General features: G+C 58.7%; 2 protein-coding genes across 2 annotated transcripts; one reads left to right on the top strand and one right to left on the bottom strand.

Annotated features, from left to right (window-relative positions):
* Positions 1-786: 786 nt before the first annotated feature.
* On the bottom strand, positions 787-5,813 carry GP1BA (glycoprotein Ib platelet subunit alpha). Its single transcript, XM_056863579.1, has 3 exons — positions 5,537-5,813; positions 3,831-3,971; positions 787-2,897 (listed from the first exon to the last, which is right to left on the bottom strand). Exons 1-3 carry the CDS (start codon positions 5,811-5,813, stop codon positions 787-789), a joined length of 2,529 nt encoding a protein of 842 aa, XP_056719557.1.
* A 1,772-nt stretch (positions 5,814-7,585) lies between these two features.
* On the top strand, positions 7,586-14,962 carry CHRNE (cholinergic receptor nicotinic epsilon subunit). Its single transcript, XM_056863580.1, has 12 exons — positions 7,586-7,640; positions 7,768-7,907; positions 8,109-8,153; positions 8,423-8,532; positions 8,631-8,786; positions 9,705-9,805; positions 10,444-10,644; positions 11,195-11,309; positions 11,804-11,918; positions 12,891-13,104; positions 14,574-14,704; positions 14,819-14,962. The coding sequence occupies exons 1-12, from the start codon at positions 7,586-7,588 to the stop codon at positions 14,960-14,962; spliced, it is 1,527 nt and encodes a 508-aa protein (XP_056719558.1).
* Positions 14,963-15,194: the final 232 nt, after the last annotated feature.

Raw genomic sequence — 15,194 nt, forward strand, 5'->3', positions numbered from 1 at the left:
CTGCCCTGGAAGAGGCCCCCCCCCCTTGCACTTGCGAGGAGCTCATCCCTGGAAAACAATCTTAAATAATAAGCAGCTTTTATACTTTTTATTTGGGGGGGGTGCTGCACCTTGAATCAAAACATGAAGTCCGCTCCCAGCCGGTCCTTCCCAGCGGCTCCATTCCACCAAGGGCAGCCCTTTCGCTGGGGGGCAGCCAGTGCCCGGGGAAAGGGCTACCCTGAGACCAGCGGTGGGGCCAGGCCAGCGGGGTTTTTTTCCAATTGCGTTCTCACCAGGTGAGGGTCCTCTTCTTTAAAGGAAGATGCTGTTCTTTCCATTTGGGACCATGGCTGGAGCAGGAAGGCCTTTGCTAAGCAGGCGGTAGCAGGAGGACTCTTGCGGGGGGGGGGCTGTTGCCAGGGTCAACACCTGAGACCAGGCTGAGGCTCACCCCCCCCCATCTCCCTACTGAGCGGAGGTGGGGGGGGCACCCGCAGCCCTTTCTGCTCCTTGGTGGACATCCCCTGGGAGCCCAGGGCTGCTGAGCTGGACTGGCCAGGAGGAGAGAGGCCGGCCCCTCCCTCGGTACTGGCGGGGGGTGGGGGGGTGTTCAGGCTTCCTTCCAGAAGCCCCTGCCTTCCCACTCAAAGTCTACTACGCTCATTCCTTGTTAAGGGACTCTCGAAAGCCCTGAAAATCGTGTGGGCCTCTAAGGTGCGTCTGGACTGGACTCTGGCTCTTCCAAGGCACCCGAGGTTTCGGTGGCGGCCCCCACCCAGCAAATGCCATTTCCCAGCCCCCCCACTACAGTGTGGAGGAGGCATATCTCACCCGCAGGGCCCTGAGGTCGTCCTTCCCTCGGTCCAGGCCGTAGGAGGGGAAGCTGCCCATGCGCTCCCAGGGCCACTGCCCCGAGGGGCCCGGCAAACTGATCAGGAGCCAGGTGACGTAGCGGAGGGGGCCGATCTCCAGCTTCTTGCAGACACGGTAGAGGCGGGGCCTGGGCAGAGGCTGGCGCCCTTCCCCTGGCACTTGGCACCTCTCGCATGCCACCTGCTGCAGCTGCTGGTGCCTGACCAGCTGGGCCCCCAGAGCACCCTGCGTGGCTTCTGAGTGCCAGGTGCCCGTCCAGCCCCACCAGCAGAGCACCGCTAGCATGGGCAGGAGCACCAGCACCAGGCAGGCCACATACAGCGCCAGGCGCAGAGGGCAGCAGTGGACGGCCAGCCAGGCTCCCCAGGACGCTGGAGGTGGCCGCTGCCTGCTTAGCCCCAAGGCCACGCTGGGCATTATAGGGCACTGGCAGTAGGCAGGAGGGGCAGGCCCCTGGAGGTGGGCAGTGAGGCCAGGGTGAGTTGTGGCTGGAAGCAGGAGGGCTGTGGTGCCGCTGGGAGCAGGTGTGGCTTGCGCTGTGCTCATGGCCTGGGCAGGGGTAGGGGGAGTGGTAGCAGGCTCTCCAGTGCCAGGGGAAGCTGTGGTGGGCACAAGAGAAAGCCCCAAGGTGCTGGCGGCAGCCGCTGTCTGGGCAGCTGTGGTTGTGGGGACAGCTGTGGTGGGCACAGGAGAAAACCCCGAGGTGCTGGCGGCAGCCGCTGTCTGGGCAGCTGTGGTTGTGGGGACAGCTGTGGTGGGCACAGGAGAAAGCCCCGAGGTGCTGGCGGCAGCCGCTGTCTGGGCAGCTGTGGTTGTGGGGACAGCTGTGGCGGGCACAGGAGAAAGCCCCGAGGTGCTGGGGGCAGCTGCTGTCTGGGCAGCTGTGGTTGTGGGGGCAGCTGTGGCCTGGCTGCCCATGGCGGTGGGTGAAGCGCTTGGGGTGGCTGGGGCTGTGGAGCGTGCCAGGGGGGTGGCTCTGCTCGTGGGCAACGAGGGGGTCGGGCGTGCAGGGGCAGCAGGCTCCGGCTGTGTGAAGGGGGCAGGGACGGTTGCAGGGGAAGGGGGAGTGGCGAGCGCCTCGGGGGAAGTGTTGGGGCCAGAGGGGCTTGTCTGGGGCTCGGATATCTCCTCATCCCCCAGGCTGCCCCTGGACCCTTCTGGCTGGCAGTTGGACTGGAACTCCATGACGGGCTGCCCCAGTTCCTCTGGGGGCTCCCGGCACGTGACGTTCTTGGGCTCGTTCTCCGTGATCTCCTTCTCAGCCTTCTGCACCCGAGTGTACACACTGAACGTGTTCTCCAAAATCCAGTTGCGCAGGTACTCCAAGGCACAGTCGCAGAGCCAGGGGTTCTCCGCCAGGTAGACGTAGGCAAAGAGCTGCCCTTCGGGGAAGAAGCCCTCCGGCAGGGACTGCAGCTGGTTCCTCTCCAGGCGCAGGGTCTCCAACGCCAGCAGCTCCGCCAGCAGCTCCGGGGGCAGCACCGTCAGGTGGTTATCGGACAGGTCCAGGTCCTTCAGGGCATCCAGGCCCTCGAAGGCTCCCTCCGGCAGGCTCGAAAGCTGGTTCCCCTGCAGCTCCAGGTCCACCAGCTGCCTGAGGGCCCGGAAGCCCCCCTCGGGGAGCCCGGAGAGGGCGTTGTGGCCCAAGGCCAGGCGGGTGAGGCTGGGGAATCCCTGCAGGGCAGGCAGATTCCGCAGGGTGTTGTGGGATAGGTCCAGCTCCTGGAGGGTGGGCAAAGGGGAGGCGGCCTCCAGGTCTTCCATCCCATTGTGAGACAAGTCCAGGTCCGTCAGGTTACGCAGCTGCCGGAACGTTGCCGTGGAGACCCGGGCCAGGCTGTTGGAGCCCAGCAGCAAGATGCCGGTATTGTGGTCCAGCCCTGGGGGCACCTGGGTCAGCCCCTTCCCTACGCAGCTCGCCTGCAGCAGGTCCTTGATCTTGTTGGTCTCGTACTCGCAGAGGTCCGGCTGGCTGAGGGCTCTGGCCAAGGCCCAGAGGGTAAGGAGGACCAGCTGGCAGGCCATGGGGGACCACAGCACCTCTGGGAGGGAGGGAGGGAAGAGAAGCGTCAGATCCTGGCCAGCAATTCAGGCAGAAGCCTGTGCCAGCCGAGGCTCCTCTTGGGCACCGGCTTGGCAGGGGATGTGATGAAGAGGCCTGTGTCCTCACGTGTGCGGAACAGCCCCCTTTTGCATCGCCATAGCAGCCACACACACCCTCCTAGATAAGAGAAAGGAGCGCCCCCTCCCCAGCCTGAATTGCAGCCCCTTCCCTGCTTTGGAAACTGTCGGCACCATGCAATGCAAGGCCAGGAAAGGCTGGACAAGGCCCAGCCAGAAATGGAAATGAGATAGTGCCCAGTCTGGATACCCAGGGCAGTGGCGCCGCTCGCGGTGCCGACAGGAAATGGTCCTGCAAACGCGGCAGCCTGTGCTTTCCCACACGCCCAGTAATCTGCTCTCAGTCCCCTTTCAGTGTGCTCGAGCAATCCTTTGCAAGCAGGTGTTGCCCATGTCACACAGTAAACGGCAGTTGCAAAGTGCCGTGAAAGAGGACTGGGAGAGCCTTCCTGTTCTCCCAACAGGGCTGGCCAGGGAATCCTACGCAGCAGGCTCTTCAGCTCTTCCTCAGGGCTGGTTTAAATGTGACCCCTGCAGGACTGGCGTTTGCCTTGATTATTTATTTATTTAAAACATTTATTAGTCACCTTTCTTCCTTACAGAGCTCAAAGTGGCTTACAAACATAGATAAAACTCACAGAATAAAATAGATTCAATAAAATACATTAAAAACATATAACCAAAATTTAAAAGCACTACTCAGGATGGCTACTGAACATAACCAAGTGCAGACCTGAATAAAACGGTCTTCGTCTCCTAAAGACCCAAAGCAAGGGGGCCAGAGCCACCTCCCTAGGGAGAATGTTCCATAACCGTGGGGCTGCTGCTGAAAAGACCCTCTCTTGTGTACCCACCAAACAAGGCACGGGGTTGCCGGCAGAGGGAAGCCTCTTTCAGCGGGGTGCAGGGCAAATACACAGTGCCACACGAGGGGGCTTGCTCTTCACCAGCAACTCCTTCCATCAGCTCCAGGGCCACCGCCCTGGCAGAGAAACCTAGGATTGAGGACAGTGTTCCAGGACAGCCCCTGCTTGACACCCCATACCTACAGCTGGTGCTTCCCTGCCAGCTGCCTGCCCAGCCTCTGCTTGAAGGAGAGCCCACCCCCAACTAAGGCACTCTCCCCATGGGCAACCCAAACCTACCCAGCTTTCTTTCTCTCTCTCTCTCTTTCTCTCTCTCTCTTTCTTTCTTTCTTTCAATTGAAGAGTGCCACATGAGGGGCTGCTTTTGCAAGGACCCACTCCACCAGTTGCGGGGGGTGGGGTGGTGCTGTTCCCCAATACAGTATGCTAACAGCACTCAAAGTACCAGCTGGATGGGCTTTGCCTGGGCAAACACAGCCCCCAACGAGGATGCCAATAGGTCACATCTGCACAGAGATTCCTCAGGAGTGTGCGGCCCCGTGGGCCATCCCAGTGGACTCGTGCATTGACCTTCCCCACCTTTTCAGGTGGGAAGAAAGCCCCTTTCTGTTTTTGATTGACCAGGAGCTGCAGGTGGGGATGGTGAGGAGTGCCTACCTCGCAGGGAGTGTGTTCTGCTCTTCCAAAGCCTGCTGCCCAAGCTGCCTTCTGCCTCCCTCTCCGCCGTCTTCTGGCCTGGCTCTCAGCCTGCACGTTGGCTCCCCCACATGCGGCATCTCAACCTCCAGCCGGCCCAGCAGCGGAAGCCGTCTGGTTTCCTGCCCGCTCTTGTCAGCAGGGGCACAAGCCCTGCTCCCCAGCAGAAGCCCACAAGTGGTAAGCTAGAGCGAGATAAGGGGGCCAATCTCAACTCTGAACCTCTGTTAAAAAGCAGCTAATCTAACTTTTCTGTCACTGCTTCAATCAACTGTCCATGATGAAAGTTAACTCTAAGCAAACAAAGTTCACCTACAATAGGAAAGTGCTTGAACTCTCGGTGAGCTTGCAAACCCAGCAAGGAACAGTTAGTGATATGGCTACCACTGCAGGATCACCCTGGGGGACACAGACACACACACACCAGGCTCTGCCCCACAAGATATTGGGGCCTGCTATATTATAATTTAAAATCAATAAAAAATATTTATAAAAAAAAAAGATATTGGGGCCTGCTATAAACACACGTTTTGGTATCAAGAGCTTCTGTTTGGACTGCCCCTAGGAAGACTCAATATCAGCTTGCTCTGTGTAATTGGGGGGCACAGCTCAGTGGGGGAGTACCTGCTTGGCACACAGAAGGTCTCAGGTCAAATGCCCGGCAGCACCTAACCCTAAAAGGACCAGGCAGGAAGTGGTGTGAAAGACCTCTGCCTGAGACCCTGGAGAGCCGCTGCCAAACAGCGTAAGCAATACTGACCTTGAGGGACTGGTGCTCTGATTCAGTATAAGGCAGCTTAATATGTATTCAAGGTCTGCTTTGAGTCTCGGTATGAGAGGCAGACTATAAAGATAGAAAATAAATAAATATTTATGGTTGGATTCTCGAAAAGTGAAGTAGGAACTGGGAATAAGGAACTGGGAACCAACAAGAGCCCCGTCTCCTTCCCGGGGACAGTTCCCGTATCTCGGCCTGGTTTCACCCTTAGTATTTTAACCTTTGGAGGGATGCCTTTTAAGAAACGTGGTGGCCATGAGTGGCGGCCGCCGGCCTTCTTTGGGGCTTGGCTCCTTTCCCACATCTCTAGAAGAGAAGTCTCCTTTAGAGGGCAAGGGGAGGTTCTGCTCCTTCTGGCCTCCATCAACACAGAACTGCAGGTGCTGCCAGGTGTGATCAGCCAGCCCACAGCCTCCTGTTTCATCCCCTGCAGCCGCAGAGGTAATCTTTGACCGCTGGATAACCCACATGTCCTGGCTTCCGGGTTTGTCTTTCATCCTGGCTTCTTCAGCAGCAGAAGAGAAACTCTTGCTGAGCACACAAAAGCGGCGTGCAGAAGGAGGGGCCGAGCCCCCAGCACACGCGGGGGACACAGGAGGAGGAGGGCTTGGGGTGAGAACTGGGCTCTCCTGTCCCCCCTCTGTGGTGTTGGGGTGGGCTCAGCAGCTCTCGCTTGCCTGCAGCCCCAGGGCAGGGGGCCCGGTGCCCGCAAGGAAAGGGGCCGTTTATTCTTAGAACAGGAAAAGGCATCCAGTTTTATCACTTAGGGCCAAGCGGAGCAGTGGCGGGCAGCGAGGGGCGCCAAGGCCGAGGGGAGGGCCTGCGTTTCAGCCTCCCCCTTCCGTGGTGGCCGGAGCCTGGATGTCTGGCAGGGTTGCCAACAGGCCTGGAGTAAAGGGTCCTCTGGGCACAGGCAGCCAAAGCTTTTCATGGCGGGGAGCTGAAACCAACACCCTGTGGAGCCTCTGGGGGCACAGCAGTTGCTGCCGGCCAGTTGGCAGCCCTCTTTACTGCCAGTGGAGGTGGGGGGGGGGGATCTAGCTAGTCAACCAGGGGTAGCCATTGGCACAAACTGGAGGCTTTAGGGAGGGGTGAAGTGAAGACGAGCGGGGTTAGACTGAGGGGTGAGTAAAGGAAATGGAGCCGGGGTAAGAGATCATGGGTTTTAGAAGTTTTGTGAGGCAGCAGTATTTCGTTACTACTTTAGTTATATACCAGCTTTCTCGCTACGACTCCAGGTGGGTTACAAAACAAGAAGCTGCAACCAGGTGCATAAAAAGCATCCAAGAAATAACGCAGGAGGGCTGGGTTTAAAAAATCCAGAACAATGAAAACAAAACGGCCTAAAGCAGGGGGACCCCTAACATTATGGAGACTGTGGGCATGCATCATTGTCAGCTCCAGGTTGGGAAACTCCTGGAGATTTGGGGTGGAACCTGGGGAGTACGGGGGCCACAGTAGTGTGTAATGCCACTGAGCCCCACCCTCCAAAGCATCCGTTTTCTCCAGGGGGAGTCCCCAGATCCCACCTGGAGGCTGGCACCCCATACCCTGCAGTTAGGGTAGCCAATATCCAGGTGGGGTAGGGTTGCCAACCTCCAGGTACTAGCCAGAGATTGCCTGCTATTCCAACTGATCTCCAGCCGATAGAGATCAGTTCACCTGGAGAAAATGGCCGCTTTGGCCATTGGAGTCTATGGCATTGAAATCCTTCCCCTCCCCACCCGAAACCCTGCCCTCATCAGGCTCTGACCCAAAAACCTCCCGCCGGTGGCAAAGAGGGACCTGGCAACCCTAGGGGTGCTCCTGCTCCATGCCTTTTTACTGAGCACCAATGACCCCCTCCCAGCCCGCCCCGGGAGTTATTGGCATAACTTTGGAGCTGCCCATGCCTGGAGTACTCCAAGCACCAGTCCAAAGTCACGCAGAGCCCCGCCCAGCAGGACTAGTAGGGGTGATGGGGGAGAGACCCCCCCCAGCAAGACAGCCCCCTGCCCTGCCCACTCGCTGCTGGCTCTGGCGCTCCATGCTTCTCCCCCCCCCCCGCCCTTCCCCGCAGAAGCCCCCCAGGCATCCGGAGATCCTTGACAGCTGCAGGATGTGAGTCTGCCGGAGGGCTGAGCGGTGAAAGCCAACACCAAGGGCCAGCGGGGTGGGGTGAGGGGGGGGAGAGAGAGACACATCCTGCAGGGCCTCCAGCCTGGGAAGCCGAAGCCTCCTCCCCAGAGCCTCCTGCTGCTGCTCCCTCAAGCAAGGGGGCCAGGCCACCATGGGGGCCCCAGGGAGGGTCTGGCTGGGGGCGCTCCTCTGCTGGGGGACCCTCGGTAAGAAAGGGCTGGGGTGGGGGGTGTTGGGCCTGGGGGGGTGAGAGAAGGGCTGGCCTCCAGTGTTTCCTCTCCTGGTCCCCTCCTCAGCGGGTCTTGCCCCCCCCCCCGCCTTCCTGTCCTGCAGGGCTCCTGGAAGCCAACGAAGACGCCCGCCTCTTCAACACACTTTTTGCCAACTATGACAAGAGCACACGGCCGGTGCGCAACGTGGAGGATGTGGTGGAGGTGTCCATCAAGCTGACCCTCACCAACCTCATCTCGCTGGTAAGGTGGACGCCCCCCCCCCAACTCCGGCGTGGCTTCCAAGAGCTTCCAGAGCCGCCTCTCGGGGACGGCGGCCGGTGGAAGAGCGGCCCACGCATCACTTCTTGGCCCAGAAGCCTTTTCCTTCTGCATGGGCCCCCGAAACCTCTCTCCGCTCGGTTGTGGCAAAGCCCCAGTTAAAGCCCAGGTTTTTCTTTACAGAACGAGAAGGAAGAAACGCTCACCACCAACGTCTGGATCACACAAGTAAGCCCCACTGCGGGGCATGCGCCACCCAGCCCCTCCCTGTGGGGCACGCTGGCTGAGCATCACCAGCCGTGTTTCCAAACAAGAGAGTCTCTTTTCTTCCCAGGGGGCAGAAGCCGCCCCTCCTCTTCCCTCCCTGGGGGGCTGCTCACTGGTACTCCCCTCAAGAAGCCCCCTGGAATCCCAGCCAGTGGTGGGTGGCAGGGCTATGGGATTGAGGTGGCGCCAGCCTCCCTTCCAGGCCCGCTCAAAACTCTCTTTGCCATCAGGAGTGGTACGATCATCGCCTGGACTATGCGAGTGAGGATTTTGGTGGGGTTTCCGCCCTTCAGGTCCCAGCAGACCAGGTTTGGCTCCCGGACATAGTCCTGGAGAACAAGTGAGTAGAGGGGGCCGGGGGTGCAGCCCCCAGAATGGGAGAGCCCTCATGGCGCACCTCCAAAAGCCGGCCCCCAACTGCCCCCTTTCCCCTGGCAGCATCGATGGTCAGTTTGAAGTGGCTTATTTCTCCAACGTCCTGATCTACCCGGGGGGTTCCATGTACTGGCTGCCCCCGGCCATCTTCCGAAGCACCTGCTCCATCGAGGTCACCTTCTTCCCATTCGACTGGCAGAACTGTTCCCTCGTCTTCCGGTGAGAGCACAGGGCCAGCGTGCGGCTGCCTCTGGGGTGGGACGGGGCAGCACCAGGGACACGTGCCTGGGGACGGGTGCAGAGGCAGCCGAAGGGTCTGCGCCCCCGGCCGGGCAGCTGCCAGGATTGCTTCTGGCGGGTGTGGAGCCAGTGGGGCACGGCCATAGGCCTGCTGGGCTGCAGCCCTGGGTGGGTGACGGGTCCACCCTATTTCCAGATGGGGCATCCAAGTAAGGAAAGGCGAGGCCCCACCCCCGGCTGACAGGTGTTTCAGCCACCGTCTTTCACCAGGCCTTGGAGTCCCCTGATGAGCTGTTCACCTCCGAGCTGAAAAGAGGCATTTTATTTTCCCCTTCTGAAACTGGGCCCTATCCCCCCCCTTAAATGGTTTGCCCTTTAAATGGCTCCTTCTGTGCTCAGTCACGGCCAGGGGGGCTGCTGAACTTGGAAAAGCTGCCGTGGCCAGGGTAAATCTTGGGGGGTGGGGGTGGCAGAGCGAAGGGAGGTTTTTGGGACGGAGCCTGAGGAGGGCGGGGTTTGGGGAGGAGAGGGATTTCAATGCCATAGAATCCAATGGCCAAAACGGCCGTTTTCTCCAGGGGATCTTATCTCTATCGGCTGGAGATCTGTTGCAATAGCAGGAGGTCTCCAGCCACCACCTGGAGGTTGGCAACCCTAATAGGAGCCCACCCTCTGAAGTCCCCATTTTCTCCAGGGGAGCTGATCACTGTTGTCCGGAGATCAGCCGAAATTCAGGGGGACCTTCAGGCCCTACTGGGGAGTGGGTGGGCAGCTCTACTGGGGGAGGGCATTGCCTATTCAGCCTCCGGCCGGGTCTCCTCCTTGTTTCTCTCCCAGCCTGGGAGGCCCCAGTGCTTCTGTAGTGATGCCCAACCTCCCGCCCGTCTTCCCCCACAGGTCTCAGACGTACAGTGCCCAAGAGGTGCAGCTGACCTTCGGCCTGGACGATGAGGGGAACCCCCTCCAGGCGGTCCACATTGACCCCGAAGCCTTCACAGGTAGGCCCAAGAGGCATCACTAATTGCTCAAGGGAAGGGGCATTGGAGCTGGCAGAGCCCCCCCTTGCTCCGCAGGTGTCCTTCGGCCCACACCCGGAAAGGAGGGCTACTTTGAGGCAGGCCAGAGTTGGGGGGGGGCATTCCTGGCATCCTTCGACTCCTCCAAGCAGACCCCCACCGCCGGGCCTCCCTGCCCCATCTTGCCCGCTTGGTACTTGGCCTGGAGCCCACATCTGGCCCCAGGGTTGCCCTGAAAAACGCTGGCAGCAGAGCAGCAGGTTTGGGAGGGGGGACTGTGGCTCAGGGGCAGAGAATCTGCCTGGCATGCAGGAGGTCACAGGTTCAATCCATGGCATGGTCCTGGAGAGCTGCCATCTCTTTGTTTACTTATTCTTTTGATTCACATCCCACCCCCACCGCAGCGGGGCTCAGTACGGCTAACAACAGATATAAAATACACCAATTTAACACATTACGTCCTTAGGTAATATAAATCTAAAAACCTGATAAAACCATCTGAAACCTATTGAATCTACCAGTGCCGCAGATGTCCACCTCTGCTGGAGCAAGGGTCACAGAGCTTCTTTGTGCGTTTGCCCCCCCGGCCCACACGCCTTCTCTCTCTGTCCTCCGCGCAGAGAACGGCGAGTGGGCGATCCAGCACCGCCCGGCCCGCAAGGTGCTGGCCCCTGTGCCCGGGATCGAGGTCCCCGGCTACTCCGAGATGCACTACTTCCTCATCATCCAGCGCAAGCCACTCTTCTACATCATCAACATCATCATCCCCTGCGTGCTGATCTCCTCCCTGGTGGTGCTGGTCTACTTCCTGCCCGCGGAGGGTGAGCCTCCCGGTGGAGCGGGCCGGGCAGCGTGTGGCCAGCGGGGGGGAGGGGTGTTTGCAAAAGTGTGGGCACGGAGGAGGGGGGTGTTGGTGCAAGCCACGCCGGGGGCAGATCACATTACAGAAGGGGGCAACAAGAAAGAAAGGGGCACAGACATCGGTTGTGAAGTACCGTGAGAACCCGTTTGGCTGAAATAAATATTTGGAATACATCCTGAGAAGAACGCGCTCTGTCAGGGCACAGATGCCGAGGCCTGGTGCCCCCTGAGAGCGTTTCTGAGGATAGTCATGTTGGTTCTCTTCCAGAAGAGGTGGATTTGAGTCCAGGAGCATCTCAGAGACCAACCAGATTTTCAGGGCAGGAGCGTTCATAGTCGAAGCTCTCTTTGTCAAATACCTGGCTCGAAAGCTCGTACCCCAAAAATCTTGTCGGTCTCTAAGGTGCTACTGGACTTGAATTTGCGCTCGGAGAGTGCTTGCACCGCACAGGGGAAGGGCAGGGCAGCCCGGGGTCTCTCTGCTTCCTCAGCCATGTTTGTGCTGCACAGCCGGGGGACAGAAGATAACCGTGAGCATCTCCGTGCTGCTGGCCCAGACGGTCTTCCTGTTCCTGATTGCCCAGAAGGTTCCGGAGACCTCACTCAGCGTCCCCCTCATTGGCAAGTGAGCCTCCACCTGGCCGGAGGGCCCGGGCCAGCCAGTCCCTGGGCCGGCGGGTGGGGGTGGGGAGGAGGGAAGCCGGCAGGCCGAGGGGCCGGGACGCCAGGTTTCTGCAGAGGTGAATGCTGGATTTGCCAGAGCCACGCAGGGATTGTCCGTCCCCTAGGCTGCTCTGGCCAGTTGCCTATAGGGTGCCCAGTGATCCAGGAGGCGAGGGAGGGGGGAGCAGCAACTTATCTCCACAGTGGGGGGGGGGCAAAGAGGGCAGGCGGCAGCTCCAGGACATCCCATAGTGCTGGCCTTGGAGGTAGGGTGGATTGGTGGGCAAGGGAGCACCCAGGCCCCAAGTGCCAGGCTGGTTGCAGTGACAGTAGGGCCTAGTGGCTAGAGCAGGGGTAGAGGCGGGTGCAGGACACCTGGATCCTTCCCTAGAAGGAGTGGGGGAGGTTGTCTTGCTTGGAGCCCCCCCACTCCTGCCTTTCTCCTCCTGGTGGCAGGTACTTGATTTTTGTGATGGTCGTGGCCACCCTCATCGTCATGAACTGTGTGATTGTGCTGAACGTCTCGCTGCGCTCCCCCAGCACCCACCTCATGTCGGAGCGCCTCAAACACGTGAGGAGGGCAGGGGGGAGGCGGGCGGGGGGGCGCTTCTCCCTCTGTGGTGCCAGCTGTTCCCACGAGGCACCTGAACTCTCCTTGGCCTGAAAGGGGAATGTTGCGTCACGTGTGAAGGAGGGGCCCCGTGGAGCACCTGGGAGGCCGACCGGGTTTTTGGGGTGGGAGCTTCTGCAAGTCAAAGATCCCTTCAAACCTGTTTGCAGACAGGGACAGCTTTACATTTTGAAAGTGAATTGTGCTTTTAAAAACCCCAAATCTGTTACTTGAAGTTGTATGCAGTATGACCTATCATTCCCACATTCTAAAATCTTTAGAATTTCAAATACAAAATTTAAATAAATTTAAATAGTGACCGTGCCGTGTTCAGGTCCCAAGTCAGACAGATGGGATTTTGCCACACAGGTTGGTATAGTTGATGGGCAAGATGTCATCACTGCATTCAGACTCCACACTTGCCGACAGCAAGTAGAAATCGCAAAAAGGAGGCATACCGTTGGCAAATCAGTAGGCTTCTGGGTTGCACTAGACTCTTTCTACCTCAGCTGGCAGAGTTCTCTCTGCCTCGAAGCATGGCCGCACTGAGGAGTTTCTCTCAGTATCAGAGCCTGCCCGTCCTTAAAATCTTTAGGAAAGGAGCCATGAGGTGAAACAGGGCCTTTTCAGTTTTGGCCCGTCATAAATTCCCTCCCAAAAGATGCACACCTGAGCTTTTTTCTTTCTGCCTATAGAAAGCAAAATCTTTTAAAGGAGGTTTCTTGTGGTCTAAATTAATGATTGGCGTAATTATGTGGTTTGGCCTGTTGAATAGCTGGGGTTGGGATGACAGTGAGCTGCCTTAAATCTGCCGGGTAAGAAAATGTCTGTGGAAGCAGGCTGGACAAACAGAAGCCAAGGCACGGTGCAGTCTTGAGCACCTCGGTGCTCCCTGGGCCTCACCTGGCAAGGCTTCCCTCCCTTTCCTGCCAGGTCTTCTTGGAGGTTCTTCCACGGTACTTGGGCTCCACCTTGGAACCGGCAGGCGAGGACCCTTGGGATGCCCCCCAGGCACGCCGACGCAGCTCCTTTGGGATCATGCTGAAGGCAGAAGAGTACATCCTGAAGAAGCCCCGCAGCGAGCTTCTCTTCGAGCGCCAGGGGCAGCGGCACGGCCTGCAGCGGAGACCCGGCTACCAGATGCCCTGTGAGGATGCTGGTGGGGTGGGAGAGCACCGGTGGGCAGGGGGCGCGCCTCGGAGGGGCAGCTACACCTTTGTTGTTTGTAGCTATGGGAGACAGGAGCCCTGGATTGTCACCGGGCCATCTGGGGGGAGAACATGGAGACAGTTCATCCTGACATAATGGATACTCATCGCGTCAGTTTTTTGGGGGGGATGCTCAGAGGCTATGCAGTCCACCCCCGATCAAGGCAGAAAGTTCAGAGCCAGAGGCTGTCCAGCGTCTGCCTGAAGACCCTCCTGCCAGGGAAAGGCCACATGCTATAGGCGTTTGGCTCCCTTGTCAAACCACCCTTACCGGCAGGACATTTTTCCCAGCGTGCCACTGAGGTTCATCCTCCAGAAACGTACGGCCATGAGATCTAGTCTTGGCCCTCTTCCCTAGGGCAGCCCTGCAGGGTGTTGAAGCGGGGGCACTCAGGTCTCCCCTCCAGCATCCTCTGCCACTCTACCTGGCTGGTTGTCCCCTGAGCCATGTCCTCCTCTACTTCTTCAGCTTCGCTCAGTGGCCGTTTTGGAGACCATTTTTAGCACGTTTTTACTGGCCTCTCCTTTTTTTAGCGAGTGGCTGGCAGTGAGGATGTGGACTTGGCTGCCTCCCCCAAACAAGCAGGCCAATGCCACGGTTCCCCAGAGAACAGCCTTCCCTCCGCTGTTCTGGCTGTGCTCCAATCGGCGGAACTTCTCACAGATATGGCCCCATTTCACTTTGCTTTGGAATGGAAAAGCTGCCCTCCGTTTCAAGCCTTGTTGCTCTATATGCGAAAAACCTTCCCCTCGAAGGTAGCTTCAGAGAGTAGCCGTGTTGGCCTCTAGTAGAACAGCTGGACTGGAGCCCCGTTGCACCTTCGAGACGGAGATTTCCTGGGGATCTGCATTCCAGAGTCAGCGCTCCCTCGAGCTCCGACTCTCGAACGCTTGTACCCTGCAAATCTCACCAGTCTCTAAGGTGTGACGGGGCTCCAGTCCAGCAGGTCCTCTCTGGGCTGCCCTCAGCTCCTGCCTTCACACCCAACAGCCTAGGAGGGAATCTGGTTCACTAACAGCCCCAGTGTTAGGGGAGGGGGGAATGAAAGGTCACTTCGCTTATTGTGCCAAATATCCCCTGGGGCGTGAAGTCAGGAAGGACCTTCAAGGAAGGGTCACGAGGGGAGCTGGAAGACTTTGGGGTGGAAAGAGTAAAAGGGGGCATCCGAAGCTACCAGATGAATCTTTGATCCGCTTCTCTGAAGGGAAAGGTGGGTTATCAGGATCTTAAGTGAATACATTTTAGATTCGCTTTGGTAAGCAGCTGATTCGAAAGCTCTGTCGGCCAAGACTCAGAGGGGAAGGAGAGCCGCATGCCTGCTGGATTGGGTGTCAGTGGGGAGGGGGGGGATACAGGAATTGCCCATTTTTAGTATGTACCTGGCCCTCCCCCAACTCTCTCCCCCAGACAGGCTTGACGTGCAAATGACCAGCACTTTGTACAAGAACTTGGCCAATGTGGCGCCAGAAATCAAGGAGTGCGTGGACGCCTGCAATTTCATCACTGACACCACCAAGGACCAAAATGCAGAGAGTGCGGTAAGGCAGAAGCCGCAGCCGGGACCTCCCAAGGGTATTCTCAACCCCCCCCCCCATGCTTCTGGGCACGCCTGGAGCCAGCCGCCCTGATGCTGCGCTCTGCTCTCCCCGCAGGAGATGGAGAACTGGGTGCTGATTGGACAGGTGATAGACAAGCTGTGCTTCTGGGCCGCCATCTTGCTGTTCAGCATGGGGACCCTGGCCATCTTTCTCATGGGGTATTTGAACATTGTGCCCGACAACCCTTTCCCGGAGTAGGCGGCAGGGCAGCATCTTCTCCTTGGCTCACATACCACCCCCACCTTAGCTGCAGGCTGGAGGCTTCATAAGGGGCACCCAAGAGGTTCCCAAACTTCAGAGAAGCCCCACCAGCTGGAAATCCTCCTGTAACGTGCCAGCACTGGCAAGCGCTGGTGCCCGTCTCATTGGGGCTAATAAAAGAGATGGCGTGACCCCATCGCTCCTGCTTTGACCTGTGTGCTTTCGGCTG

The sequence above is a fragment of the Euleptes europaea genome, chromosome 18, assembly GCF_029931775.1.
Source record: "Euleptes europaea isolate rEulEur1 chromosome 18, rEulEur1.hap1, whole genome shotgun sequence".
Lineage (NCBI taxonomy): Eukaryota > Metazoa > Chordata > Lepidosauria > Squamata > Sphaerodactylidae > Euleptes > Euleptes europaea.